The sequence below is a fragment of the Mesocricetus auratus genome, unplaced genomic scaffold (assembly GCF_017639785.1).
Source record: "Mesocricetus auratus isolate SY011 unplaced genomic scaffold, BCM_Maur_2.0 Super-Scaffold_100054, whole genome shotgun sequence".
In the NCBI taxonomy this organism is placed as follows: Eukaryota; Metazoa; Chordata; class Mammalia; order Rodentia; family Cricetidae; genus Mesocricetus; species Mesocricetus auratus.
In genome coordinates, this window is record NW_024429231.1 from 2,129,483 (window position 1) to 2,156,902 (window position 27,420).

At 53.6% G+C, this 27,420-nt stretch overlaps 2 protein-coding genes across 11 annotated transcripts in view; one reads left to right on the forward strand and one right to left on the reverse strand.

The window, feature by feature from the left end:
• On the forward strand, positions 1–22,471 carry Tead2 (TEA domain transcription factor 2). Of its 6 annotated transcripts, none has more exons than XM_040736149.1 (12): positions 1–68; positions 1,492–1,729; positions 2,245–2,309; positions 6,786–6,848; positions 8,701–8,808; positions 8,906–8,964; positions 11,485–11,549; positions 13,853–13,995; positions 17,988–18,161; positions 20,391–20,552; positions 21,137–21,289; positions 21,806–22,471. In XM_040736149.1, exons 2-12 carry the CDS (start codon positions 1,498–1,500, stop codon positions 21,917–21,919), a joined length of 1,338 nt encoding a protein of 445 aa, XP_040592083.1. In that variant the 5' UTR covers positions 1–68; positions 1,492–1,497; the 3' UTR covers positions 21,920–22,471. The 6 variants fall into 6 exon arrangements, with proteins under 6 accessions (XP_040592083.1, XP_040592084.1, XP_040592079.1 ...); XM_040736150.1 differs by having other exon boundaries at positions 62–147; XM_040736145.1 differs by lacking the exon at positions 1–68 and adding an exon at positions 531–879.
• The window catches only part of Cd37 (CD37 molecule), a 6,387-nt gene continuing 1,426 nt past the window's right edge, over positions 22,460–27,420 (reverse strand). The window contains exons 3-11 of one of the 5 annotated variants that reach the window (XM_021235736.2): positions 27,234–27,308; positions 27,077–27,149; positions 26,160–26,284; positions 26,008–26,082; positions 24,756–24,860; positions 24,147–24,383; positions 23,457–23,540; positions 23,195–23,276; positions 22,460–22,786 (exon numbers count right to left, since the gene is read on the reverse strand). In XM_021235736.2, coding sequence (XP_021091395.1) covers positions 22,752–22,786; positions 23,195–23,276; positions 23,457–23,540; positions 24,147–24,383; positions 24,756–24,860; positions 26,008–26,082; positions 26,160–26,284; positions 27,077–27,149; positions 27,234–27,308 — 891 coding nt within the window. In that variant the 3' untranslated portion in view covers positions 22,460–22,751. Of the gene's footprint in view, positions 22,787–23,194; positions 23,415–23,456; positions 23,541–24,146; positions 24,384–24,755; positions 24,861–26,007; positions 26,083–26,159; positions 26,285–27,076; positions 27,150–27,233; positions 27,405–27,420 lie in introns of all 5 variants that reach the window. The other 4 variants (XM_021235738.2, XR_001197386.3, XM_005084727.4 and 1 more) reach the window with 4 other exon arrangements.

A 27,420-nucleotide genomic window follows, 5' to 3' on the forward strand; every position in this document is an offset into this window, starting at 1 on the left:
CAAAGCTCCCGGCAACTTTCTCCCGGTCTTGCCCCGCCCGCCCGCGGCTCCCCTGCCCAGGCCGGGAGGTAGGAAGGCGCCGGCGGGAATCGGGATCCTGCTTGGGGTGTGTGAGTTGGGGTGGGAAGTTCCGCGCGATGAGGTGAGGTGCGTGTTCCTGGGACCGCGTGGGAATTGCCCTGCGCCCTCCGGGTGCCTTGGGGCCCGAGTTTGCGCTGGGATAGGCGGTAGTGCAGGGCTGGAACTTTCTCGGAGTTAGCGGCGGCCCGGGGACGGTCTGCGGCAGCGGGAGCGCGCGGGTGGCCGCGGGCTGCGGACGCGGGACGTGGAGGAGGCGGAGAGCCGCGGCTCTCCGGTTGGCGCGAGGTGCACGCCTCCCGGGCCACCCCTTCTGCAAGTGTCCGCCCTGAGAGCGTGTGGCCCTCCGTGGAGCAGCGCGGGCGCGGGGGCGGCCGGGGGAGAGCCGCGAGCCCCCCTGGACTTCCACCGTGCATCTCTGAGGCTTGGGGACCGCGGCAGGACATTGGGGGTGTCTGCCTTGCCCGGCTCGCCTGTCTCTTTGTCTGGCCACATGGGCTGGGTGGGGATTTCAGCCTACGGGGGCCCTGAACGTCGCCGCCACACTGGGCTGGGTCTGGGGGGGTCTTTGTTCGCTTGAACTCCACCACGAGAGTCCAGAGGAGGGGATGGGACTCAGAACTTTGGGCGCCCGGGAAAGTTCTGGAAGACATGGAACCTCCAGGGAGGCGGTATCGGACAGTATGGGAAAAGTTTTCCCTGTTCCTGGCCTCCGGAAAGTCGACGGGAACTTGGGTTGGAGCCGAGCCCAGGGGGAGGGGGCGGGGCCGTGGAGGCTGCTCTCACTCTGCCCCGCCCCCGGTAAGGGTTGCGGGGAGCTGGGGGAGGGGATGCCTGGGCTCTTTGTTCTGGCCTCCAGATGGCTGGGCTACTGTGTCCCTAGGCCTGGGGCTGCATGGCTGTCCTGGTACTGTGGTCGCTTTCAGGTCTCAGCCATGAAGCCATGATTATTCCCCCTTCCTCTGTGCCCGTCTGGGTCCCTGTCCCTGCATCTCTCTGCCCTACCTTCCTGGATCTCTCTTTCCTCTCTCCCTGGGTCTTGAACGCAGCCTCTCCTTTTCCAGCAGCTGCTGCCCTTTTTTAGCACCTGTTCCTTCTTAGTGCGGCTGGAGTTCCCACTCCTGGCAACTAACCAGACTCTGGTTAGTTGGATGGGTGATCCAAACACAGTTTTCGTCCACATGGCCTCGGGCACCTCTGTGAGGAGGTCAGGTGACTTCAACCCAAGGCAGCTACCTCTGAAAACTCAGGGGAAGGACGGCCTCCCAGATCCCAGGCTTAGGTTTCTCTCCTCCCTCAGGCCCAGGGGTCAGGGCTTCAACCCACAAGTTCAGGCCTGGCTTTCTCCCCCAGCCAGGCCTCCTGCCTTGTTCTTGCAACACCGTATAAAGCTGCTGATCTTTGCCTCTGCAGGCCCAGATGGGGGAACCCCGGACTGGGGCCCCCCTGGATGATGGCGGGGGCTGGACGGGCAGCGAGGAAGGCAGCGAGGAGGGCACTGGAGGCAGTGAGGGCGTTGGAGGTGACGGGGGCCCTGATGCAGAGGGTGTGTGGAGCCCCGACATCGAGCAGAGCTTTCAAGAGGCCCTGGCCATATACCCTCCCTGTGGCCGCCGAAAGATCATCCTGTCAGATGAGGGCAAGATGTACGGTGAGTCCCCTGTGGCGCCCTGACCCGAGTGAGAAAAATCACACTATCTAATGTGTCCAGAGTCTGGCCAGCTGTGGTGGGACACACCTCAAGAGTTCAGGGTCATCCTAGACCACCGACTGAGCTATACATTAGTCCCATCTATATAAGACCCTGTCTGGAAATAGCAAAAATGAGGTTGGTTGTGGTGGCACACGCCTTTAATCCTAGTACTCTGGAGACAGAGGCAGGCAAACAGATCTCTGCCAGTTTGAAGCCGGCCTGATCTACACAGTGAGTTCCAGAACAGGCAGGGTGACGTAGAGAGAGACCTGTCTCAAGAAAAAAAAGTGATTTGTTGGAGGCGTCATAGTTGGTGTCACTGAGCTGGTGATTGATCTGTGGCGGAGGGATTCCTCAGCCTGGCTGGGCTGTAGTTGAATGAGGATTGCATTGCTGATGTCATCCTTCACCCCTGTCTTCTCCAGCTTGAAGTTCTGCTGATGCTTTGATCTTTTCTGTTTTGACTCCTCCAGGCCGGAATGAACTCATTGCCCGTTACATCAAGCTGAGGACAGGGAAGACTAGAACTCGCAAGCAGGTCTCAAGACTGGCACTTCGGGCCTTTGGTTTGGGGCTGGGCACTTCCTGAGGGCCATCTTCATGTGCTCGTTCAGGTTCAAGGCAGATGTGGTTCATGTGATTACAAAAGAAATGAAAAGCTTGTATGTGTGTGGGGATCCATGCGTGCGTGTGTGTGTGCATGTGCGTGCGCGTGCGTGTGTGCATGAAGCTTGTATGTGTGTGTATCCGTGTGTGTGTGTGTGTGTGTGCGCATGAAGCTTGTATGTGTGTGTGGATCTGTGCGTGTGTGTGCATGAAGCTTGTATGTGTGTGGGGATCCGTGCGTGTGTGTGCATGAAGCTTGTATGTGTGTGGGGATCCGTGCGTGTGTGTGCATGAAGCTTGTATGTGTGTGGGGATCCGTGCGTGTGTGTGCATGAAGCTTGTATGTGTGTGGGGATCCGTGCGTGTGCGTGTGTGTGCATGAAGCTTGTATGTGTGTGGGGATCCATGCGTGTGCGTGTGTGTGCATGAAGCTTGTATGTGTGTGTGGATCCATGTGTGTGTGTGCATGAAGCTTGTATGTGTGTGTATCCGTGTGTGTGTGTGTGTGTGTGTGTGCGCGCATGAAGCTTGTATGTGTGTGTGGATCTGTGCGTGTGTGTGCATGAAGCTTGTATGTGTGTGGGGATCCGTGCGTGTGTGTGCATGAAGCTTGTATGTGTGTGGGGATCCGTGCGTGTGTGTGCATGAAGCTTGTATGTGTGTGGGGATCCGTGCGTGTGTGTGCATGAAGCTTGTATGTGTGTGGGGATCCATGCGTGTGCGTGTGTGTGCATGAAGCTTGTATGTGTGTGGGGATCCATGCGTGTGCGTGTGTGTGCATGAAGCTTGTATGTGTGTGGGGATCCGTGCGTGTGTGTGCATGAAGCTTGTATGTGTGTGGGGATCCGTGCGTGTGTGTGCATGAAGCTTGTATGTGTGTGGGGATCCGTGCGTGTGTGTGCATGAAGCTTGTATGTGTGTGTGGATCCATGTGTGTGTGTGTGTGTGTGCATGAAGCTTGTTTGTATGTGTGTGGGGATCCGTGCGTGTGTGTGCATGAAGCTTGTATGTGTGTGTGGATCCATGTGTGTGCGTGTGTGTGCATGAAGCTTGTATGTGTGTGGGGATCCGTGCGTGTGTGTGCATGAAGCTTGTATGTGTGTGTGGATCCATGTGTGTGCGTGTGTGTGCATGAAGCTTGTATGTGTGTGGGGATCCGTGCGTGTGCGTGTGTGTGCATGAAGCTTGTATGTGTGTGTGGATCCATGTGTGTGCGTGTGTGTGCATGAAGCTTGTATGTGTGTGGGGATCCGTGCGTGTGTGTGTGTGCATGAAGCTTGTATGTGTGTGGGGATCCGTGTGTGTGCATGAAGCTTGTATGTGTGTGGGGATCCGTGCGTGTGTGTGCATGAAGCTTGTATGTGTGTGGGGATCCATGCGTGTGCGTGTGTGTGCATGAAGCTTGTATGTGTGTGTGGATCTGTGCGTGTGTGTGCATGAAGCTTGTATGTGTGTGTGGATCCATGTGTGTGTGTGTGTGTGCATGAAGCTTGTATGTGTGTGGGGATCCGTGTGTGTGCATGAAGCTTGTATGTGTGTGGGGATCCGTGCGTGTGCGTGTGTGTGCATGAAGCTTGTATGTGTGTGTGGATCTGTGCGTGTGTGTGCATGAAGCTTGTATGTGTGTGGGGATCCGTGCGTGTGTGTGCATGAAGCTTGTATGTGTGTGTGGATCTGTGCGTGTGTGTGCATGAAGCTTGTATGTGTGTGTGGATCCATGTGTGTGTGTGTGTGTGTGTGTGCATGAAGCTTGTATGTGTGTGGGGATCCGTGCGTGTGTGTGCATGAAGCTTGTATGTGTGTGTGGATCCGTGCGTGTGTGTGCATGAAGCTTGTATGTGTGTGGGGATCCGTGCGTGTGCGTGTGTGTGCATGAAGCTTGTATGTGTGTGTGGATCCATGTGTGTGTGTGTGTGTGTGCATGAAGCTTGTATGTGTGTGGGGATCCGTGCGTGTGTGTGCATGAAGCTTGTATGTGTGTGTGTGCATGAAGCTTGTATGTGTGTGGGGATCCGTGCGTGTGTGTGTGCATGAAGCTTGTATGTGTGTGGGGATCCGTGCGTGTGTGTGCATGAAGCTTGTATGTGTGTGGGGATCCGTGCGTGTGTGTGCATGAAGCTTGTATGTGTGTGGGGATCCATGCGTGTGCGTGTGTGTGCATGAAGCTTGTATGTGTGTGGGGATCCATGCGTGTGCGTGTGTGTGCATGAAGCTTGTATGTGTGTGTGGATCCATGTGTGTGCGTGTGTGTGCATGAAGCTTGTATGTGTGTGGGGATCCGTGCGTGTGCGTGTGTGTGCATGAAGCTTGTATGTGTGTGTGGATCCATGTGTGTGCGTGTGTGTGCATGAAGCTTGTATGTGTGTGGGGATCCGTGCGTGTGTGTGTGTGCATGAAGCTTGTATGTGTGTGGGGATCCGTGTGTGTGCATGAAGCTTGTATGTGTGTGGGGATCCGTGCGTGTGTGTGCATGAAGCTTGTATGTGTGTGGGGATCCGTGCGTGTGTGTGCATGAAGCTTGTATGTGTGTGTGGATCTGTGCGTGTGTGTGCATGAAGCTTGTATGTGTGTGTGGATCCATGTGTGTGTGTGTGTGTGCATGAAGCTTGTATGTGTGTGGGGATCCGTGTGTGTGCATGAAGCTTGTATGTGTGTGGGGATCCGTGCGTGTGCGTGTGTGTGCATGAAGCTTGTATGTGTGTGTGGATCTGTGCGTGTGTGTGCATGAAGCTTGTATGTGTGTGGGGATCCGTGCGTGTGTGTGCATGAAGCTTGTATGTGTGTGTGGATCTGTGCGTGTGTGTGCATGAAGCTTGTATGTGTGTGTGGATCCATGTGTGTGTGTGTGTGTGTGTGCATGAAGCTTGTATGTGTGTGGGGATCCGTGCGTGTGTGTGCATGAAGCTTGTATGTGTGTGTGGATCCGTGCGTGTGTGTGCATGAAGCTTGTATGTGTGTGGGGATCCGTGCGTGTGCGTGTGTGTGCATGAAGCTTGTATGTGTGTGTGGATCCATGTGTGTGTGTGTGTGTGCATGAAGCTTGTATGTGTGTGGGGATCCGTGCGTGTGTGTGCATGAAGCTTGTATGTGTGTGTGTGCATGAAGCTTGTATGTGTGTGGGGATCCGTGCGTGTGTGTGCATGAAGCTTGTATGTGTGTGGGGATCCGTGCGTGTGTGTGTGCATGAAGCTTGTATGTGTGTGGGGATCCGTGCGTGTGTGTGCATGAAGCTTGTATGTGTGTGGGGATCCGTGCGTGTGTGTGCATGATGCTTGTATGTGTGTGGGGATCCATGCGTGTGCGTGTGTGTGCATGAAGCTTGTATGTGTGTGGGGATCCATGCGTGTGCGTGTGTGTGCATGAAGCTTGTATGTGTGTGTGGATCCGTGTGTGTGTGTGTGCATGAAGCTTGTATGTGTGTGTGTGCATGAAGCTTGTATGTGTGTGGGGATCCGTGCGTGTGTGTGCATGAAGCTTGTATGTGTGTGTGTGCATGAAGCTTGTATGTGTGTGTGCATGAAGCTTGTATGTGTGTGCATGAGCATGTGGTGGCCAGTGCATGACCTCAGGTTTCCTCAGTCGCTGTCTACTGCTCTGAGACTGGGTCTCTCACTGCTCCCGTGCTTGCTGATTTGACCAGGCTGAGTGACCAGCAAGTGCCAGCCTGCGCCTGTCTGCACTCCTAGCGCCAGGGTTATAAGTTTATGTGGACTGAACTCACGTCTCAGTGCCTGAAGGGCAAGCTTTACTCTGAACCCTCGCTTCTGTTTCATGTGGTTTTCCCTATGTTGTAGGCTTGCCAGATATTTCTGTAAAATGTTTATATCGTGCGCCTGTGAAATGATTCAGTTGGTGAAGTGACTTGCTGCTAAGCCTGACCTGAGCTTAGTCCTGGGACCCACATGATAGGAGAACCGACTCCTACACCTTTTCCTCTGTCCTCTGCATATGCATCATGATGCACCTGAACCCTCATACATAAAATGTAACACAAACAAATTTAAATACATTTAGAGAGAGAGAGAGAGAGTGTGTGTGTGTGTGTGGCCTTGTGCTGTAGAAATCAAAAGAAATCAGAAGACAGCATTCAGGAATTGATTCTCTCCTACCGTGTAGGTCTCAGGGATGGAACTTTGGACATTAGACTTGGTGCCAAGTGCCTTTACCTGCTGAGCCATCTTGTCAGAGCTGACATTTCTGTAGCAGGGTTATTACAAAAGGGGCTCAGAGAGACCCTGAAAACCCAAGGACAGGAGGGGCCTGGACCTGGAGGATCAGCCTTGGAGGCTGGACTTCCACTCCTGCAGACAGCCTTTGGCCTTAGGCTTTGTCACCTGTGGAGGAACAACATATGAGCCACAGGGAGGGAGGGACAAAGACTTCTCACATTGGCCTTTCATCCCTCCAGGTCTCCAGTCACATCCAGGTTTTGGCTCGAAGGAAATCGAGAGAAATTCAGTCCAAGCTGAAGGTAAGGATAAAGGTGGGGAGGGAGGGGTGAGAGAGAAGGATACAGATTCAGAGACTAAGAGAGAGAGACTTGAGAGAGAAAGGGACAGGGACACATGGGGAGATCCAGAGACAGAGAGAGAGACCAGAGAGCTGGGGACACAAAACATACACACAGAGACAGAGATGGGGACAGACAGACAGACAGAGATGGGGGCACACAGACAGAGATGGGACACACAGACAGAGATGGGGACACACACACAGACAGACAGAGATGGGGACACACACACAGACAGACAGAGATGGGGACACACACACAGACAGAGATGGGGACACACAGACAGACAGAGATGGGGACACACACACAGACAGACAGAGATGGGGACACACAGACAGACGGAGATGGGGACACACAGACAGATGGAGATGGGGACACACAGACAGACAGAGATGGGGACACACACACAGACAGAGATGGGGACACACAGACAGACAGAGATGGGGACACACACACAGACAGATGGGGACACACAGACAGAGATGGGGACACACAGACAGAGATGGGGACACACAGACAGACGGAGATGGGGACACACAGACAGACAGAGATAGGGACACACAGACAGACAGACAGAGATGGGGACACACACACAGACGGAGATGGGGACACACAGACAGATGGAGATGGGGACACACAGACAGACAGACAGAGATGGGGACACACAGACAGACAGGGGAGGACACACACACACAGACTCAGAAAGAGCACATAGACCCAGAGAGAGGTGGTGGGAGTAGACAGAGACAGAAACAGACAGACACATGCAGCCACCGAGGGAATAGGGAGACAGAGAGAGACACGGAGGAGGCCAGAGAGCCTGAGGGGTGTGGGTTGGCCTGCAGGCCTGCTCATCAAGCACAGGCTCATGTAACCAAGATGGTGGCTGTGTCTCTACTGTGCTGCAGTGCTTCCCTCCCTCTGTCCCTGCTGGCCCCATTTCTCTGTTTTCTCTATTCCTCATTGTCTGCATGTACGCGTTCCTGTGAGAGACCGTACCGTCTACTCTTTTCTCCTGTGAGTTCCCTGTGCCCGCCAACGTGAATGCCCATCACTGTTTCTTTGTGTGTGATTTTTCTTTTAGCCTTGATTATTTCCTGTTTTGTTTGGCTTTTTTGAGACCAGGTTTCTCTTTGTAGCTTTAGCTGTTCTTGGCTGTCCTGGAACTCACTCTGGTCCCAAACTCAGAGACCCGCCTGCCTCTGCCTCCCCAATGCTGGGATTAAAGGCGTGTACCGCCGATGCCAGCTTACTTCCTGTCCTTGGAAACGGTCCCTTCCTTTTCTGTAGGTCTGCAGCCCTCAGGTTCCAGTCTCTCTGTATTTTCTCAGTCCCTTCTGTGTTCTGTATGGAATACCAAACACCCCTTCCTGTTCCCAGGGGTCTCGAAAGTCTCATTTCCTGTAGCCTGGGCATCCGGAAACACTGTCTAGCTGTTTCTTGACTTAGAAAACCCGTTAGTATCTTACCCTGGTCTTGCGAACCTTTCTTCCTCTGAGGAAATGTGCGTCCCGTTCCGTTTGCGGCCCCCATGCTCTGCCCTGTGCTGACTCAGGTTGGTGTTCCGGTGCTAAAGGAGGTGAGGTACAGCCTGCAGTTCCTAAGCTGGGTTTTCTTTCTTCCCTTGGCTCCTCACCCACCCCTGTACCTCACACACTGAGGAGGCCTGAAGGGACAGGTGGGGAGCCGGCCCCTCTCTGACCGTGGGTCACACATTCCCATGTCTTCATCTCCTACCCCGGCCTTGACACCGTCCCACACTGGCTGTCTTGGCTGGAACTCCCCTTTCACCTGGACCTCAACCTTTCCCCAGGACCAAGTCTCCAAGGACAAAGCATTCCAGACGATGGCTACCATGTCTTCAGCACAGCTCATCTCTGCGCCGTCCCTCCAGGCCAAGCTGGGTCCTTCTGGCCCTCAGGTGGCTTGGGTTGGGAACTGTGGAGATCTGGGATGGAAGGATGGGTCTGTAATGGCCAACAGGGGATGTCTGACCCTCATCTGTGTCTCCTCTTTAGACCACTGAGCTTTTCCAGTTCTGGTCAGGGAGCTCTGGGCCACCGTGGAATGTTCCAGAGTGAGTACTTCCCCCTTCCCTCCCACCAACACCCATTTGGACATAGATCCCGAAGCCATACCATCTGTTTTAGAAGTCTAGCCCTGCACTTTGCTGGCTAAGGTCTTCGTGGGGTGACCCCATCTGTGCTTAGGGCCCCCTTACCTCATGTCTCAAAAGGGGCACATGTACATGGAAAAAAATGGCTCCTAAATGAGGACCTCAGTCCCAGAAGCTCATGGGAAGGCAGATATGAGGCCCAGAGACTACTGGAGGAACATGTGGCCAGTATCATAGGAAGGCAGTTGTTTGGTGAATTTCTCCTGGGAGGGATGTAGGTCGGGACCCAGAGGATCATGGGAAGGCAGTTGTAGACCCAGAGGCTCCTAGAAAACACAAAGGAAGCTTCTAAAGTCTTGCAGGAAAACAGTCATGGATACAGATGGTCCTGGAAGAGAAAAGGGCCCAGAGGCTGGAAGTCGTAAGGCTCCTTGGAGAGATGGGGGAATCCTAAGTATTATGAGAAGGGGTGTTTAAGGCTCCAGGACAGATGAAGGGTTCCTGGGAAGACAATAATAGACCTAGAGGCTTCTGGGAAGGATGCGTGGGTCTCAGGATCATGGGAGGGCCTATGTGTGCCTTTAGAATGCCTGTGAAGGCTCGTTTCCAGACTCTGAGGTGGTTCTTGGGGCTTGAGAGTGGGGAAGGGGTTACTTTATTTTCCTACTTGAGAGGGAGACCATGAATATCAGGGGTTCCTCAGCTCGGAGATCCCTGGGCACTGAGGGAGCCCTAGCCTGGCCGGATGTCGGTGGTGCAGCATTGCTGTGTGAGGGCAACGCGGGAGTGTGCATCATCAGAGAATGAGATGGTTGGTTGTGGGATCCAGTCACTGGTGACACAGGAAGGATCAGAGCTGTGTGAGGGCAACGCAGGAGTGTGCATCATCAGAGAATGAGATGGTCGGTTGTGGGATCCAGTCACTGGCGACACAGGAAGGATCAGAGCGAGTCCCCAGGGGCTGAGGCGACTGCAGGTGCACCGTAGAGGAGGGATGACTGGGCGCCGGCAGCCCATAGTCAAATGGGGGAGACCAGCACTTTCAGGGCTACAAAATGGAAGTATGTGCAGCGTTGTGAGGAACCACCACGGGTTTTATGGTGAGGGAGAAAGTTTTGGGGTTTTCTCTGAGGTTGGGGTTTAGCCAGGTGAAAGTGGGGGTGGGAATATTCTAGTCAGACAAACAACCCATGCAAGGCTCACAGGCAGGAAGCTGAGGTGAGCCTCTTCTATGACAGGGGCCTGTGTTAAGCTGCTGGGACACCAGGTTTTTACTGAACACCTACTAAGTGCCTGGGTATGCCCTTATTAAGGAACAAGGTGGAAAGCTGTAATCTTCCTGGACATGTTATGTGTAAAGTAAGAAAAATATGTATTTGAGGAATTGGGTTCATTCCAGGGCTTTGTGCGTGCTCGTTAAGTGTTCTACACTGGGGTCCATCTCTAGCCTCGAGGGTCTACTTTTGTTTGTATTTATTTGAGACAGGCTCTCAGCTCTGTAGCCCAGAATAGATCCTCCTGCTCCATCCCCCGATGTCGGTGTTAGAAGGCCAGGTGGGTCCTCCCGAGGAGCTGGCGTTTGAGTGATGGCTAGGTGACAGGAGATCATGGCATTTTGGGAAATCCGCTGACGTACAAATTTGAGAGCTGAGGAGGCCCTGGGACTCTGACTGGAAGGTCCCTGGGGTTTGTCTTTTTTATCTCGTTTGTTGACCTTGGACCTCTTCTGACCTCTGGCCTCTCAGTCTCCTGACCATCATCCCCTGCACTAAATCTAGGTCTCTGGAGTCTGAGTCTGCTCCATTATTAGATTAGAATTGACTACATGTATAGCTGGGAATTGTTGCACATGCCTGTAGCCCCAGCTTTTGAGAGACAGAGGAAGGTGGGTCTTTGTGAGCTCTAGGACAGCCCGGGCTACATAATGAGGCCCTGTTTTAAAAGCATTCTTCAGGCGTGTCAGCCAGACTAGTGCTGAGCGACTGTGGCCATTGGCTGCTACTGTGGAACATTTCTATCACACAGGGCAGGGGATTGGTTCGTTCCTGTCATCCCTGCACTTCAGAGGTTAAGGCAGAAGGATCTTGAGTTCCACCCTGCAGCAAAAACCCATGAACTGGGGGGTGCTGCTCAATGGTTGAGCTCCTGCCTAGAGTACCCCAGTAAGGGGCTGGAGATGTGGCCCTGATGGAGCCCCTGCTTCGAATCTCCCAGTGAGGGGGAGTTGCTCTGTGGAGCCCATGCCTAGCATATTTGAAGCACTAGGTCCAATTCTAGTATTGCCAAAACACAAAAGTTTTGATCCTCACGGTTGGACTGCATGGGGTTGGCGTCCGGGCTTTATGGACCCTGGCTGTTTGGCTATGGGCGGGTCAGTAGTTATCCACCCCCGTTTCACGTGGAAAATGCTAGCAGTCACTGAGTCACTGAACCCATCGCATCGTCATTCCATTGTACTCAGAGGTTCCCTTTGTCCTGCAGCGTGAAGCCATTCTCACAGACGCCGTTCCCCGTGGCCCTGACTCCCCCGTCCACTGACCTGCCAGGTGAGAGCCCACTCCCCTGCTCTCCGGCTCCCTTCTCTCTGTTCCTTCACCCTTCAGTCAGCTGGTGCAACCAGGTGGTGAAAACTTAAGTTAGCTGAGACAAAAGGAGGGGAGGAGGAAAGAAATACGCGCATAGAGCGGTGGCTTCAGGCATGGCTGGGTCTAGCAGCTCAGTGCCAGCATGAGGGATTGCTTCCGTCCGCTTTCCTCTGTGGCAGCTGCATTTCCATGTGGGCTCTGCCAGAAGCCCAGAACTCTACACCAGTATGACCACAGAAGACCCACACTGGCTGGTAGAAGAGGTTCCAGAGGCTCAGATCCATCCACGACGGCAGAGTGGAGGCGTGGTGGCAGGAGCAGGGAGCCGAAGGCTCACATCTTTTATTTTTATTTATTTTTTCGAGACGGGGTTTCTCTGTGTATACCTGTCTGTCCTGGAACTCGATCTGTAGAACAGGTCAGCCTTGAACTCTCAGAGATGAGCCTGCCTCTGCCTCCCGAGTGCTGGGAGTAAAGGCGTGTGCTGCTATGCCCAACCTATGGGCTCACATCTTGAACCACAGCTTAAAGCCAAGAGCACAGAGAATGGTGTAGGGCTTTGAAACCTCAGAGACCACTCACTCCCAGTGACATGCTTTCTGACAAGGTCATACCTCCTAAACCTACCCACACAGCACTGCGAGTTACAGCTCATGCAAGCCACCACTCTCAGCAATTAAAAATGTCTCAATACAAGTATTAGTGCTGTTTTACCTTCCTTATAGTGGCTATGCCTTAAACTGCTGGAACCACGGCTCCTGAGGCGGTAGCCTGGGGCGGGAAATTCATTTCCCCCAGACAATAGCTCTGTTGCTGCCCCTAAAGGTAATTTTAACTAAATCTCTTTCATTATAATAAAACTTAAGATTCAAAAACTAGGGTGAAAAACCTGTGAGCTCAGAGTTAGAATAGCAAATGGCTAAACTTTCCCTCTTAGCTGTCATCCAGGAAGCCTCTCCTTCCACAGGGCCCCAACTAAAAGAACTCATATTCAGCTCCTCCCGCTACTTCCTGTAAACTAGTTGCTAACCCTACCTTTGAGCCCAGGTTAATTTTTTAAAATTAATTCAAATGCAACACATCTTTCATAAACAAATGTAATAATCTTTAGGCAGATAAACAAATATTCCACAACACTGTGGAAAAAAACTAAAGGCCTTAATGATCCCAGTTGATCCCAATTTCTGGCAGCAATTCCTTCACCTTTTTGTCAACTGGGTACAAAACTTAAATTAGCTGAGACAAAAGAAAAGACCTTGATCCTAGTTGATGCAAGGTCTAGACGTGGCCGTGCCAGCTCAGTCGGCTCAGACCAGGCCTCTGGAGTTCACCTGGCCTCTGCCTCATTGTGCCAGCATGGCTGCCGCAAGTCTACCATGTCCCTTGCAAGCCGTACTTAGTCAGGGTCAAAAGCTTTCTTCTCAAAATTTGACTCTTGAATTCTTTTCTGGTAGATTCTCTCTAACCCGTTGGCAAGGACTGTATGGCCACCTTTAGCTGCATGAGAGCCTAGAGGGAACATTTAGCTTATTTTATGTGTATTGCATGTATGTAAGTGTGCTGTCTGTGCCCCTGGAGGCCGGAAGACAGTGTACTAGACCCCCTGGAACTGGAGCTACGCTCTTGCTGTGAGTCCCCGTCTTTGAAATAGCACCCAGGGCTCTTAACAGCTGAGCCATCTCTCCGGTGCCCTTCTCCATCTTATTTTTCTTTTTTGAGACAGTCTCATGAGCCCCAGGGTAGAGCTTGCTTTGTAGCTGGGTATGACTTTGAACTCATGTTCCTGCCTCCGCCTCCCAAGTGCTAGGATGGTGTGTGCTCCTAATCCAAGATTGCACTAGGAGAAGGGCCCACAGCTCTGTAAAGAGAAGCTTTTCCTTGAGAAAAGCCTTCCCGCCAGCCTGGCTCCAGAGCCGCATCAGTCCCAAATAAACACACAGGAGGCTATATTCATTATGAAGCTGTTGGCCTTGCTTGTTTCTTACTGGCTAGCTCTGACTTAAGTAATTACCCCATAATTGATAATCTAAGTATTTCTCTTACCGGAGAACTTTCCGGGCTTCCTATCCCATGGCGTTACATCTTGACTTCCTGTGTTTCTCCTTCCCAGAGTCCTTCTGGATTCCTAGTCCCACCTATCTTGGTTCGCTATTGGCCAACAGTGCTTTATTGACATACACAGGACTTCCCCAACACAGCTCTAAGTGGAGGTGGCCAGGAGAAAACAGTCCATCATTGTGAGCAATTCTTTCTTCTCTTTCCAGGGTATGAGCCGCCCCCAGCCCTCTCTCCCCTGCCTCCACCCGCCCCATCTCCCCCAGCCTGGCAGGCTCGGGCCCTGGGCACTGCGCGTCTGCAGCTGGTGGAGTTCTCGGCTTTTGTGGAACCGCCTGATGCAGTTGACTCGGTGAGTGAAACCTGTGTGGGATTTCTTTCTATTTATAAATGTCTACCTTGTGTTTTAAGATAGTCTGCCACTGGGCTTGAGTTTACCCAGTAGTGAGCCCAGGGATTCACCTGTCTGCACCTCAATGGCATTGAAATTACAGGCTCATGGTTCCAGGCCTGTTATTTCAGTGTTCTGGAAATTGAACAGAGGTCATTAATTCGTTCATTTTATCATTCATCTAATAGCAAATTCCTGCTGTTTGGCAGGCTTTGCAGTAACACACTAAGAACCTGGAAGAAAGTGCCACAGAGTAAACAGAAGGCTTTTCTGTCTAGCAGGGTCCTACTTGACCTGGTTCTCTCTGCCCACCGGGTCCCTGAAGCCGCTTATAAGATAACAACTCAGAGACTTAATAGTTGTGTGGCCAATGGCTTAGGCTTATTATTGGATAGCTCTCTCTTATAAATCAACCCATTTCTACCAACCTGTGTTATTGCCATGTGGCTGTAGTTTACCAGTGCCCTTGCATCTTGCTTCCGTGGTGTGGCCACACGGCATCTCCTCACTGTCTTCCCTGTCTCTTTGTTCAGATTTCCCAACTAGCTAAATTCTGCCTGACAGCTTTATCCATCAGCCAATAGAAGCAACACATATTTGCAGCATACACAAGGACATCCCACATCACCGTAGTTTTACTTTTCTCTGATTTGTTTATTGTTAGGTGGGTCTCACTCTGTAGCTCAGGCTAGCCTTGAACTTTCTAGCCTGAGCTCTATCTCTCAGCTTCCTAAGGGCTGGGACAACAAGCATGCACCTCGTTCCCCAGTTTTTCATGTGAGTTCTCAGCCGGTATGCTGAAAAGATGTGTTGCCCCGGTGATTCAGGCCTTGGCCCTGGCCGTTTTGTGGCTCTGCCATTTTCTAGAGTTACAGAATCTTCTGGGTTCTCTGCATCCAGCCAGCAGATGGGGGAAGAGAGAGTGTAGGATTTCCTGTGCCCAGGCTTGAATGAGATAACTCATGGGCTTCTTCACATCCCATTGGCCCGGTCTTAGTCATGTGCTCACACCTGACTGCAGAGAAACGTAGTTCACCGCACGCAGTGCCTCTGCAGCCACAGTAATGCCGCCCGTCAGGTTGTCAAGGTTACTAACAAGGGTGATGCTGGTGAGGCTCGCATGGCAAGTCTGTGATCCCAGAGCCCTGGAGCTTGGAGTAGTGTTGCTCTTAGTTGAGAAGCCAGTGTGAGGCTGGGGATTTAGCTCAGCTGGTAGAGTGTGAGCATGTATGTGAGCATGTATGAAGCTCTGGGTTGCGTCCCCAGCTGGTAGAGTGTGAGCATGTATGTGAGCATGTATGAAGCTCAGGGTTCCGTCCCCAGGTCTGCATATGTGGTAGTGCACATTTGTGGGAGTGGAGAGGGCATCGGAGGCCAAGCAAAGAGCACCCAAGACTGCCTCGACAAGGCAAAACAGTGGGTAAGGCAGCGCACGCCTTCAATCCCAACACTTGGGAGTCAGAGGTAGAAGGCTCTCAGAGTTGGAGGCCAGCCTGGTTTATATAGGGAGAGTTCCAGGACAGCCAGGGGGTACATAGAGTGACCCTGTCTCAAAAAATCAAAAGCTAAAAACCAATTTGCTCTGTAATAGTGAATTCAAAGGCAACATGGGCTATAGAAAGTTTTCCTGTTTCAAAAACCAGGAGGAGGAGCCAGGCGTTTGGTGGCACGCAGCTTTAACCAATCCCAGCACTCGGGAGGTGCAGGCAGGCGGGACTGAGTTCCAGGCCCACAGAGCTACAGAGTGAGACCCTGGTACAAACGACAAATGAACAGCAACAATAAAAACAAAACCCCAAACAAAAACCTTCCCCAAACCCCACTCCCAACAAACACTCAAAGCAAAGGGCCCACAGAACTGAAGCAGCTCGCATCCCAGTCGGCCCAAGCTGAAGCCCTTTCCGCTGCTCCCCGGCTCCTGCGCCATCGGAGCCCTGTTCCTGCTGCGCCTTTGCCTGTGTGCTTACCAGCCCAGCCCCCCCCTTCTGCCTGGCTTCCCCACAGTCTGTACAGGCCCTATCTGGGCTTGCTGTGAGTGACTCCAGCTTAATTTTCTCACGAGACTTAACTAAGCCTTCTGCTAAAAAGTGCTTTTTATTAGATGTGTGTGTGTGTATGAGTGTGTGTATGTATATGTGTGTGTATGTGTGTATGAGTGTGTGTATGTGTATGAGTGTGTGTGTATGAGTATGTGTATGTGTGTGTATGAGTGTGTATGTGTATGTGTGTGTGTATGAGTGTGTGTGTATGTGTGTGTGTATGAGTGTGTGTGTATGTGTGTGTGTGTGAGTGTGTGTGTATGTGTGTGTGTATGAGTGTGTGTGTATGTGTGTGTGTTACAAGGTGCCCAAAGAGGCCAGAAGAGAGCAAGCATTCAGTCCCCTCATGGCTTATCCCATCATTCCTGGTTCATGCACTGTCCTTTCTCTATGCTTACCAGGATATTTTTCATGGCATAAATTATTCCTGACATTTCTATTGTCTGTACGTTGATTTATGCTCCACTTCTCTGTGGTAAACTGAACTCTGAAAATCCAGGGACTTAGTCGCCATTTAGCCCCAGGACCAAGACTATTTTTTTACTCTTAGGCTCTTAATCTTTGGGGGCCTGCACCCAGCTCCCAGATACATACATGAAGACTTATTTTTCTTATAAATGCCCGGCCTTAGGTCGACTTGTTTTAAATCACCCAGTCTATCCTCTGGGCTTTCGCCTTTCTTTCCTCTTACGCTTTTCTTTACTTCTTACTCTGCGGCTTGCTGTGTAGCTCGGTGGCTGGACCCAACGTCTGCTTTCTTCCTTTTCTTCCTTGATACTTTCTACCAGATTTCCTCCTGTTTATTCTCTGCCTGGCAGCCCTGCCTATCCCTTCTCCTGCCTTGCTGTTGGCCATTCAGCTCTTTGCCAGACCAATTGGGTGTTTTAGACAGGGAAAGTAAGACAGCTTCGCAGAATTGAACAAATGCAGCATAAAAGAATGCAACACAGCCAGGCGGTGGTGGCACACGCTTTTAATCCCAGCACTCAGGGGGGGGGGAGGGGCAGGCAGATCTCAGTGACTTCGCGGTCAGCCTGGTCTACAAAGTTATTTCCAAGACAGCCAGGACTAGTTATTACACAGAGAAACCCTGTCTCAAAAGGAAGAAAGAAAGAAAGGAAGGAAGGAAGAAAAAGAAATTGCAACACATGTTTGCATCATTAAACAAATATTCCAACAAAAGTAACACATCTTTAACTAAAATTCTACAGCATGTCTAGTTCTTATGTATATAGAGGGTGATCTCCTTGGGGAGCTAGTGAAGTCTTCCCTGGAAAGACATATGTGAACATATATGAGTTGGGCTTTGAGGGCTGTGTAGGAGTTTACTGGGTGCAGCATTGTAAACTGCAGGAACGGAAATGGAATTTTCGAGGGAATTAATGGCAGAGTGTGGTGGGAGTTGGTGATGTTGCTGGGAGGAGGGCAGGCACTGGATTCGGGGACTGAGCTAGCTCTAGAGTTGTGCGAGGGATGAAGGATGTTGGCGGCGCTAGACCAGAGGATGGGAGAGGATGGGGGAGGATGGGAGGAGAGGATGGGGGAGAATGGGGGAGAATGGGGGAGGATGGGAGAGGGTGGGGGAGGATGGGAGAGGGTGGGAGAGGATGGGGGAGGATAGGAGAGGGTGGGGGAGGGAGGGTGGGAGAGGATGGGGGAGGATGGGACAGGATGGGAGGAGAGGATGGGACAGGATGGGGGAAGATGGGGGAGGATGGGAGAGGATGGGGGAAGATGGGAGAGGATGGGGGAGGATGGGGAGGATGGGGGAGGATGAGGGAGGATGGGATGTGAGCACATTGGGGCAGTGGGGGCAGAGAAGAAGCAGGGATGGCCGGGGCCGCAGGGCTGGAAGTGGCCAGCTGCCGGCCAGTGGGTGTGGCCCGCGTCCCTCACCAGGTCGTCCCTCTGCAGTTCCAGAGACACCTGTTTGTCCACATCAGTCAGCAGTGTCCCAGTCCCGGGGCACCGCCCCTGGAGAGTGTGGATGTGCGGCAGATCTACGACAAGTTCCCTGAGAAAAAGGGCGGCCTCCGGGAGCTGTATGACCGAGGGCCACCCCACGCCTTCTTCCTGGTCAAGTTCTGGGTGAGCGTTCCCAAGTCATGGCACTGTCAGCCAGGCGCAAGGCGGGGCTTGGGTCTTCCTGGGTCATACTTCAGAGACAAAACAGAACAAACACTATGATTGGGTTTTTACTCTTTATTCTTTGCCCTTTTGGGGCCCATCACCCACATCCCAAGTAAATCACACACAGAGTCTTATCCTTACTTACAAATACCCTGCCTTCGCTTGGTTTAATTCTAACTAGCTTTCCTTAACTTAAATTATCCCATCTACCTTTTGCTCTGGGCTTTTTCCTTTTCCTACTTCTGTACATCTTACTTTCACTCTGTTTCTGTTTTACTTTTTTTGAGACTCGGTTTCTTTGTTCTTTGTGTAACAGCCCTGGCTGTCCTGGAACTCACAGAGATCCGCCCGTCCCTGCCTCCTGAGTGCTGGGATTAAAGGCGTGCGCTGCCGCCTGCTTTACTTACTCTTACTCCGTGGGCGGCTGGGCGGCTGACCCCTGGCATCCTGTCCTCTCCTCCCAGATCTCTCCTATTTATTCTCTCTGCCTGCTGGCCCTGCCTATCTTTTCTCCCGCCTTGCTATTGGCCATTCCGCACTTTATTAGACCAATCCGGTGTTTTACGCAGGCAAAGTTACACACTTCACAGAGGTAAACAAATGGAACATATATTTGCACAAACAAATGTAACTCATCTTAAAATAATATTTACAACAAAACACTATGTGGGGGAGGGTGGAGGTTGAATGCCAGCGCTTCCGAAGGGCAGCTCTATGATGGAGTTGAGTGTTTGCAGATCTCGGGAACATGGAGGGCTGTCGGTTACCAGCTGTGGCTAAGAGCTGGTAACCTTTCTTAGGCCCATCTGGTTTGGTGTCCAGTTGCATGACTGGCACCGACAAGCTCAGGGTGTCTTGTCCTGAAAGGACGTCCACAGAGGAGTTCAGTCTGTTTGGTGTCTGTCTAAAAAGCTTGTGAACCTTGTATCACGGTGGAGTTAAGAGCACTGGCTGCTCTACCCAGAGGACCCAGGTTCAATTCCCAGCATCCTCATGTGTCTGTAACTCTAGTTCCAGAGGAACTCTTCTGGCCTCTGAGGGTATTGGTACTGCATATATGTGGTGCTCAGACATACATGCACATAAAAAAAGTAAAAAAAAATCTTGAAAAAAGAAAAAGCAACAACAAAACCCCTAAGCTTTCTGGGTGGGCTGCCACAGCCTGGCCATTATTAGGGCTTCAGAGGCTCCCTGTCTGAAGCCGGCTCCTGATGGGGTAGCTGGGCAACTGCTAAGGCCTCCCTCCTTGGCTGTTCAGAAAATTGCTCTGTAGAGCAGCCTGCCCCCAGCTCTGAGTGCTGGGACTACAGGTGTGTGTCACCACACGTGGCTGGACAGACTGTCCCTCACATTATAGCTTAGGTTGACCTCCAACCAGCCAACAATCCTCTTGCCACGGGCACAGGGGTTTGTCCTGCCTCAGAATGCCCTATTGTTGGGGTGGTGGGTGGAGTCAGGACAGAGCAGGCAGCATCTGTTTCTCAGGGCCGCGTGCTGGCTTCGAGGCCTATCCTGCCTGGCTGACATTGGAGGGTGGGCATAGGTGCATTCCTAAGGGAGGGTGCAAAGGGAAACATAGAGAATATTCTAGGGGAGCCTGGCTCTGCTGGTGGTGGGGAGTCAAACCACTTGCTTTCACAGCCAGTGGGGGGGCATGGGGAGGTGTGGGAGGTTGTGGCACCCTAACCAGTTGCTGGGGGTAACTTGCCTGCTAGTAACTAGGCCCCTGTCAGAGGCTAAAGTCCTTTTTCCCTCTCCATTTTCTTAGTTTGAACGCCAACCACTTTTCTTTTGCTGTTGTTCCCTTTGAAGGCATGGTCTTTCTTTGTTTTAAATTTAATGCATGTTCTTTTTGTATGTAGACCAGGCTGGTCTCAAACTCACAGTTCTCCTGCATCAGCCTCCCAAGTGCTAGCATTAAACTTGCATTATTATGCCGAGCTCTGGAGTTGGGTTCTCTGGCCCTTGGTTCACAGAGAGTGGAAGTCAGGACTGTTCTGGGGACCCTGCTGCTCTAGTCCTCCTGGACCTGTGGATGAGTCTTCTACAGAACACACACAGCTCATGCTGGCCTGGGGAACAGATGGGGTGGGGGTGAGCAAGTGGGTGCAGCTCAGGGAGCCAGGCTCTAGGTCAGAGTTTGCTAGGTTTCCCCAACTCACCGTGCCTCTCCATCTTGTCTCTCAGGCTGACCTGAACTGGGGCCCAAGTGGCGAAGAGGCAGGGACCAGTGGAGGCAGCGGAGGCTTCTATGGAGTGAGCAGCCAATATGAGAGCCAGGAGCTCATGACACTCACCTGCTCCTCCAAGGTCTGCTCCTTTGGCAAGCAAGTGGTGGAGAAGGTGGAGGTGAGGCCCAGGGCCGGGGCACGGTGTGCAGCGGGAGTGGGCATGGCGTGCGGCGTGCGTGAGGTGGGGCCGTCCCAGCCTCTCCGGCAGTTTGGTGCGTGTGCTAGGAATTAACTGCAAAGAAGACTGAGGGTATTTAGTGGGTGGAATGCTCGCCCTGTACCATGTAGCCCAGTCATCAGGAGTTTCAAGTAGTTCTAGGCTAGCCTGGGCTACATGAGACCCTGTCTCAAACAACACAGGAATAAGCAACTAAAAGTCATAGCTGGGGCTCATTTCAAGGGTTGAAAGGTATAGAGACTGAATCTACAAGATGAAAAAGGTTCTTGGTGGTGTGGTCAGAGACGGGCGTCATACTTGAGGGACTGTGGGGACTTGAGGACTCAAGCTCAGTCGGGTGTTTGGAAGTCACTGAGGCTTCCCACCATGACTCTGGGGGAGGGGAGTTTCCCATATGCAGGTTCAGAGGCCCCGAGTCGGACACCCAGGGGCTCTGGTCCAAAGGTGCAGGGGGTGCTTGGGGCCTCTGGCTGGCTCCAAGGGCGGCCGCCGTTTCTCTCAGCCTCCGTGTTTCCCTCTCGCAGACGGAGCGGGCCCAGCTGGAGGACGGGCGCTTTGTGTACCGCCTGCTGCGCTCTCCCATGTGCGAGTACCTGGTTAACTTCCTGCACAAGCTGCGCCAGCTGCCTGAACGCTACATGATGAACAGTGTCCTGGAGAACTTCACCATCCTCCAGGTGACACACCGGGGCCCGCAGGCCGGACCTTAAGCAGACCCTCAGCCTCTGGGGGGCCACAGCAGCCGTTGGCCCATTCTGCTAGCCAGGCAGTGTGGATGCCAAGGATGAACTCCCTTCCTCCAGGACGTGATGGGGTGGGGCACTCTGCTACAGTGACGTGGGACTCTCCTGCCCCTTGTGGAAAGCCCGTCTCCACACTGGCAGCTTCCAGGCATCTGGCTCACCTGAGAGCTGAAGGACGCTCCTTTGATTCGGGGGTTGTACTAATATGACCTGCTGAACCTTTTGCCAACCCTCCCTGCCAACTCTCAGCTTAGGGCTGACCCCTTTGCCCAAGGAACCTGACCTACAGGACATCCTTCCTACTTGGGGTACATAGCATGGCAGGTTCCCCTTTCTCGGGAGGTGGAAAGAGACCAGAGGTGTCCTTGAAAACCAGGGGTGGGCAGGGCAGCCCCACCACACAAACACCCTACACCACCCCCGCCACAGCGTAAGCCTTTCTCCTGGCAGGTGGTGACAAACAGGGACACTCAGGAACTGCTGCTGTGCACGGCCTACGTCTTCGAGGTCTCCACCAGTGAGCGCGGAGCCCAGCACCACATCTACCGCCTGGTCAGGGACTGATGGACCTCATCACCGGTTTTCCTCAGAACACCCCCGTCCCAGGAAGGGCCCTTCGGCTCTCCCTGTGCCCCTCATTTGGGGGGGCCGGCTCCTATTACAGGGGAACCCCAAAACTTGGGTGTTGAGCTGAAGGAGCTGATTTAGAGGTTAGACCTCACAGGGGACGTTTGACAGGGGTTGGGGACAGGAGTGCACACCCACAGGTTCAGCACTGGCCTCTCGGTTGCTCTTCTGGAGAAGGGGGCTGTGGGGGAATTACTCATTGCCATGTACCCTTCCTGCCCTCCCCCATGTCCGCCTCTCCCACATACCCTTTCTCTGATCGGGGATGTCCCAGCTTGGGGGCAGAGTGGGACCTGGATTTTTTTTAATATAAGGAGATATTTATACACAGTGTTAAGGATGTAATGTTATCTCAGCTAGGCAAGCAGCGGGGTGGGACTTCCTAATCTCGTCCCCATTTTAAGTGAGCCACAGACCACCCTGCCACCTTCCTTTCCCCGAGAGTGATGGTTTATGTTCCGAAGGAGAATAAAGCTATTTTTACCAAAACGAAGGGGATTTATTTGAGGTGTCGTGGGGGAGGTGGACAGATGGTGTGGGGAGAAGGGAAGGGGGGAGGAATCTCAGGACAGAAGGGTCTGCGGGGGAAGTGATAGCTGTCGGTAAGGGTCCCCAGAGATGAGTGAGTCCTGCGGCGCCAGGCTCCGAGCCTAGACCAGCCAGGAAGGAAACAAACACTTCCTGGCTGCCTGGAGTTGCGTGGGTGCTGATGGGGCAAGCTGGGGTCTAGCGGTACCGGGTCAGCCTGTCGTAGACGTGGTCCAGATTTCTACACAGGAATATTGAGAGCGTCATGAAGCCGAGCTGCGGAGAAAGGAGATGCTTCAGGGTGGTACCCGAAGGGGAGGCAAAGAGTGGGCGTGCATAGGAGCTTGCAGTGATTGGCAGCGCCGAGTGGGAGTCTGGAAAGGAGAAAGCTCAGAGGCAAGCCCAGGGTCCTTTATTCTGGAGGCTCGGTAGTCTCCGCTTGTGTCCCGACCTCCACCTCTGCACCTGCGCTATCGGTCTCAGGCAGCTCCTCGTCTGCATCCCACAATGGCCAGGGCCCCAGAGCCATGGGTAGCCTGCCTTGTGCCTTCTCCCCCCATGTGGGGCAGGCATCTGCCATGCCCCAGCTGCCCCACGGGGTGTTGCTGCGTCCGCCGCTGCTGCTAAGCCCGCCCCAGCGCCCACCGCTGCCCTCAGCGCTCAGCCTGGGTGTAGGGCTCGAACCCTCGGCTCCTGGCAGCGGCAGCACCGGCTCTCGGCTGAGCGCTCTACGATGTAGCTGCAGACACAGTGCCATCCCGCTCACCTGCAGGAGAGGGGAGGGGGCAGCGCACCCGTATGGCCAAGAGTTTGCAGAAGCCAGGTCTCCCGCCCCACCTCATGTTAGTGCTGTGACAGATAATGCAGCCGCTAAGCAAGCGCGTTTCCTCGGCAACGGGAAAACCTATAAATAGATCAATCACTGATTGGGACGGGGCCAAGTCACCTCAAGAAGACCGACTCCCAGACAGATTCCCACTATAGAGATGAGATTATTGTGCAGCCACTTCCGGAGGCTCTGCGCGCAGCCCTGGGGATGCAGGAAATGCGTAAAGGCGGTGTGGCTTCTGGAAGTCACCCTCAAGCCCGGGAGGCCCTCGGGTCCTCTTTCAGGTACCCAATGCCTAGGTCCAAACAGGCAGGCCTTATCCAAGCTGTGCTCAGTGCCCGTGTTCCAGGGCTCTGCCCTTGTTTTAGGTTACGCCTCTCACCCCGAGGGCTCCACCCCTTTTGTCACTACTTTAGTAGCCCGCCCCGTCCAGCTCACGCAGCTCCGGACAGCGCGCCTGTGGGTAGGTCACGCCCGCTTGTAAGGGACAGCCCTTTCAGTCTTTACTGCCCCTCCCGGCCCCTGATGCTGCGCCCCGCGCACGTCAGAGGGCCCCACCCTCCTAGGCCCCACCTCCCCTTCCGCTCTGGACTCTGGACGCCTGTGTGGTGGTCCACACTACCTCCGGGGGTCCCGCCCCTTCGGTCTTTTTCCCTAGCTTCCTCCTCGCCTCTCCTATGGCCGCACCCTCCGAGCGCGCCCCGCCCTCCTAAGACTCCGCCCCTCAAAGTCCCTCCCACCTCCCCAGTGCCCCGCCCCAACGCAGGCCCCGCCCCGTCAGGCGCTGCGGGCGGCCGCCTGTCCCACCTCGCGGTAGATGTGGGCTTTGGCCGGGAGTGCGCAGAGGTCAGCGGTCTGTCTCAGTTTCGCCCGCGGCCCCAGCCGGCTAAGCTGCGAGAAGAAGAGCTTATCGAAGCCTAAGGAGTCATTGGCCGCCGTGGAGTTGTAGCAGGAGCAGGGCACCAAGGGCTCCTCAGACTCGTTGCCTCTCAGCGTGCGGGCGCTGATCCAGTCCCGCGGAGAGTACCAGCCGCAGCAGCGCAGCTGGTGGGGGAGGGGGACAGTCAGGGGCCCGTGTCACGGGTGTAGGTGTGCAGCCTGGCCTGGGGTCCCGGCAGGGATGATGGGTATGTAAGTGACAATGGGCTGATGGAGCATCAGGTGAGCCTGAGATGCTGCGTAATGTGATTCTAGGGGCGGGAGGCCCTCGAAAGTTTGGGACTGGGGTGGAGTAACGTCAGGGTCTAGGGATTTGGTACATGGGGACAGTGATGCTGTCACCCGGGGGGGGGTGCTCACGCAGCCTGACTGGAGCGAGGATGAGGGAACAGGTGACCTGCGGCCCACACTGAGGCAGCGCCTCCTTGAAATGGAGCGTTAACTGTCCGAAACAAGAGGTGTAATAAGCTCACACACCTGGAACTGCGCATAGTCCCAGCTCTCTTCAGCCGCGGTCTCATCCGGGTTCGCGCGGTAGCTGTGGATCGTCTGCAACACCAACTCTTGTACCCTTCGCTCCAGCTGAAGGGGTGGAGGTGAGGATGGAAGATGGAATGAGTCGTCCCAACCGGCCCAGCCCAGCTTTGCCACCCTTAACTTAAGTTCCTGAATGACAGGCAGTGGCCAAAGATTTGTTTACTATGCATAGAGTGTGTCTGCCGGCCAGAAGAGGGCACCAGATCTCATTATAGATGGTTGTGAGCCACCATGTGGTTAATGGGAATTGAACTCAGGACCTTTGGAAGGGCAGTCAGTGCTCTTAACCTCTGAGCCATCTCTCCAGCCTGGGTCTTTAGGCTTTTAGAGACAGAGTTTCTCTGTGTTGCTCTGGCTGTCCTGGAACTTACTTTGTAGACCAGGCTGGTCTCAAACTCAAAGAGATCCGCCTGCCTCTGCCTCCTGAGTGCTGGGATTAAAGACACTTGCCGGGCTGGAGAGATGGCTCAGAGGTTAAGAGCACTGGCTGTTCTTCCTGAGGTCCTGAGTTCAATTCCCAGCAACCACATGGTGGCTCACAACCATCTGTAATGAGATCTGGTGCCCTCTTCTAGCCTGCAGGCCAGAATACTGTATACATAATAAGTAAATCTTAAAAAAAAAAAAAAGACGTGTGCCACCACCACCACTGGGCCTTAAAATCATTTTTGAATAAAATTATTCAATAAAATGACTTCCTGTAGCCCGCACTGGCCTGGAACTCCTGATCCTCCTGACTCTGGTTTGAGTGCTGGACTTGCAGGTACTAAGGGTTGAATACCAGGCAGGCACTCAACCAGCTGGATAAATGCTACTGTGTAGAAGTCAGTTTGGTTTGCCTCTGTCTCCACCTTCCCCTCCCTCTCCAGAGGCTCTATGTAACCATGGTATCCTAGAATTTGTTGTATAGACCAAGCTGCTTGCCTCCTCCTCCAGAGTACCAGGGCTAAAGGTATGTGCCAGACATGGCACTTGTTTTTTAACAGACGTGGACTCGTTGTGTTGCCCAGGCTGGCTTTGCTCTCGGGCTAATTTTAGCCTATGAGTAGCTAGGGCCACATGCAATACCACACCAACCTTCCCTTTCTGTCTGTCTGCGTGTGCCTCTGTCCCTGTGTCTGTCTGATGTCTGTGTATGGGTGCTGCTCTGTTTCTCTCTCCACAGCTGGGGCAACAGTGTTGGCACACTCACCCGGATCCGCTGAGTAGAGATGAGGATCCCCAGGGTAATCTGTGTGGCAAACAGGAGCAGCAGCATTCCAAAATACTGCGTGGAGAGGACAGAAAAGTGAGAGGAGCCCTGTGAGGGTCAGGACAGGCCCCGTGTTGAGGGATGTCACTCACCAGGCCCAGAAGACAACGTAGCTCCTTCAGAGCCCCCACACAACCCAGGAGGGCCAGGGCCATGGTGAGGACCCCCGAGACAGCCAGGACCTTGGACCAGGTCTGCAGCGGCACGAAGGACAAGCCTGGGGTGGTAAAGTCAGTGAGGGAGGGCTGGGAAATAGCAGCTCCACCTGCTCACCCAGGCAGAGCCCTCTCTCTCGAGTCCCTGTGCCCCTGCCTGGCCTCTGTCTCTGGCACACCTCAGCTGGTGTTTCTCCCTCTGGGATTCTCCTCCTGGTTTTGGTCCCCAGTCCTTGCTCTGGACTTCCGTTGTTGAGACAGGGTTTCTCTGCACAGCCCTCCCGAGTGAGTGCTGGGGTTAACAGCGTGCCCTACCACTGCCTGGCTGAGTTGCGTGGCTTTGATGCCCACTGTTTTCCTGCTGCCATGGTTGTCTCTGCTCTTCCTCTTCCCTGCTGGGCACCCAGCGAGAGACTTCCCTTCAGTGAACCTCAAGAAGGGAGGGTCTGTGAACCCCAGGCCAAGATGTGGCACAGGAAGTATTTCAGAGATGTCTCTCGTTTCTGTTATTGTTTGTAACCATGACCTCACTTAGTCGTGGTTGCTTTGAGTCAGGATCTCACATGCCGGGCCTGGCCTCCAACCCACTGTGGAGTCTGGATAGCCTTGGCGCTCCAGCTCTGCCTCCTGACGACTGGGATGGCAGGCGCGCACCACCACATGTTTAACGTCCTGTTTGCCAGGGGAGACACAGGGCCGAGGCGCCGTGGCAGGGGCAGGTGGGGCACTAGACTTGGGCCCTGTCTGGGAAGTTGGTAACTATTGGGGGCCTCCGTGGCAAAGGAGATCCCAAGAGATGGTTCTGGGTCAGGTCCGCCCCAGGAAGACCCTCCCCTACTGCCCTGCCCCCTCACCCACGAAGGACACGAAGCTGGTCTTGTCAATGAGAATCCAGGTGCCGAAGCAGAAAATCAGGCCGCCTAATACCTAGGGGAAGAAAAGAGAATGAGGCTGTGGGCACCGGGCACAGTGGCCCTGGGACCCCGGCTGGGTAGCCATGAATAAACTCACAAAAAAGAAGAGGTTGAAAACGAAGAGGAAGTACTTGATGAGACTGAGGCAGCTCTCCTGGGCTGACATCTTCACCTAGACGGGGAGCGACCCACTCACTCGAGCAATCCGGACAGAAGAGGTATTGGCCCACAGGGGATGAGGGGTGCAATGGTCAGAGGAGGAGAGAGGCTGAGGAGACAGAGGA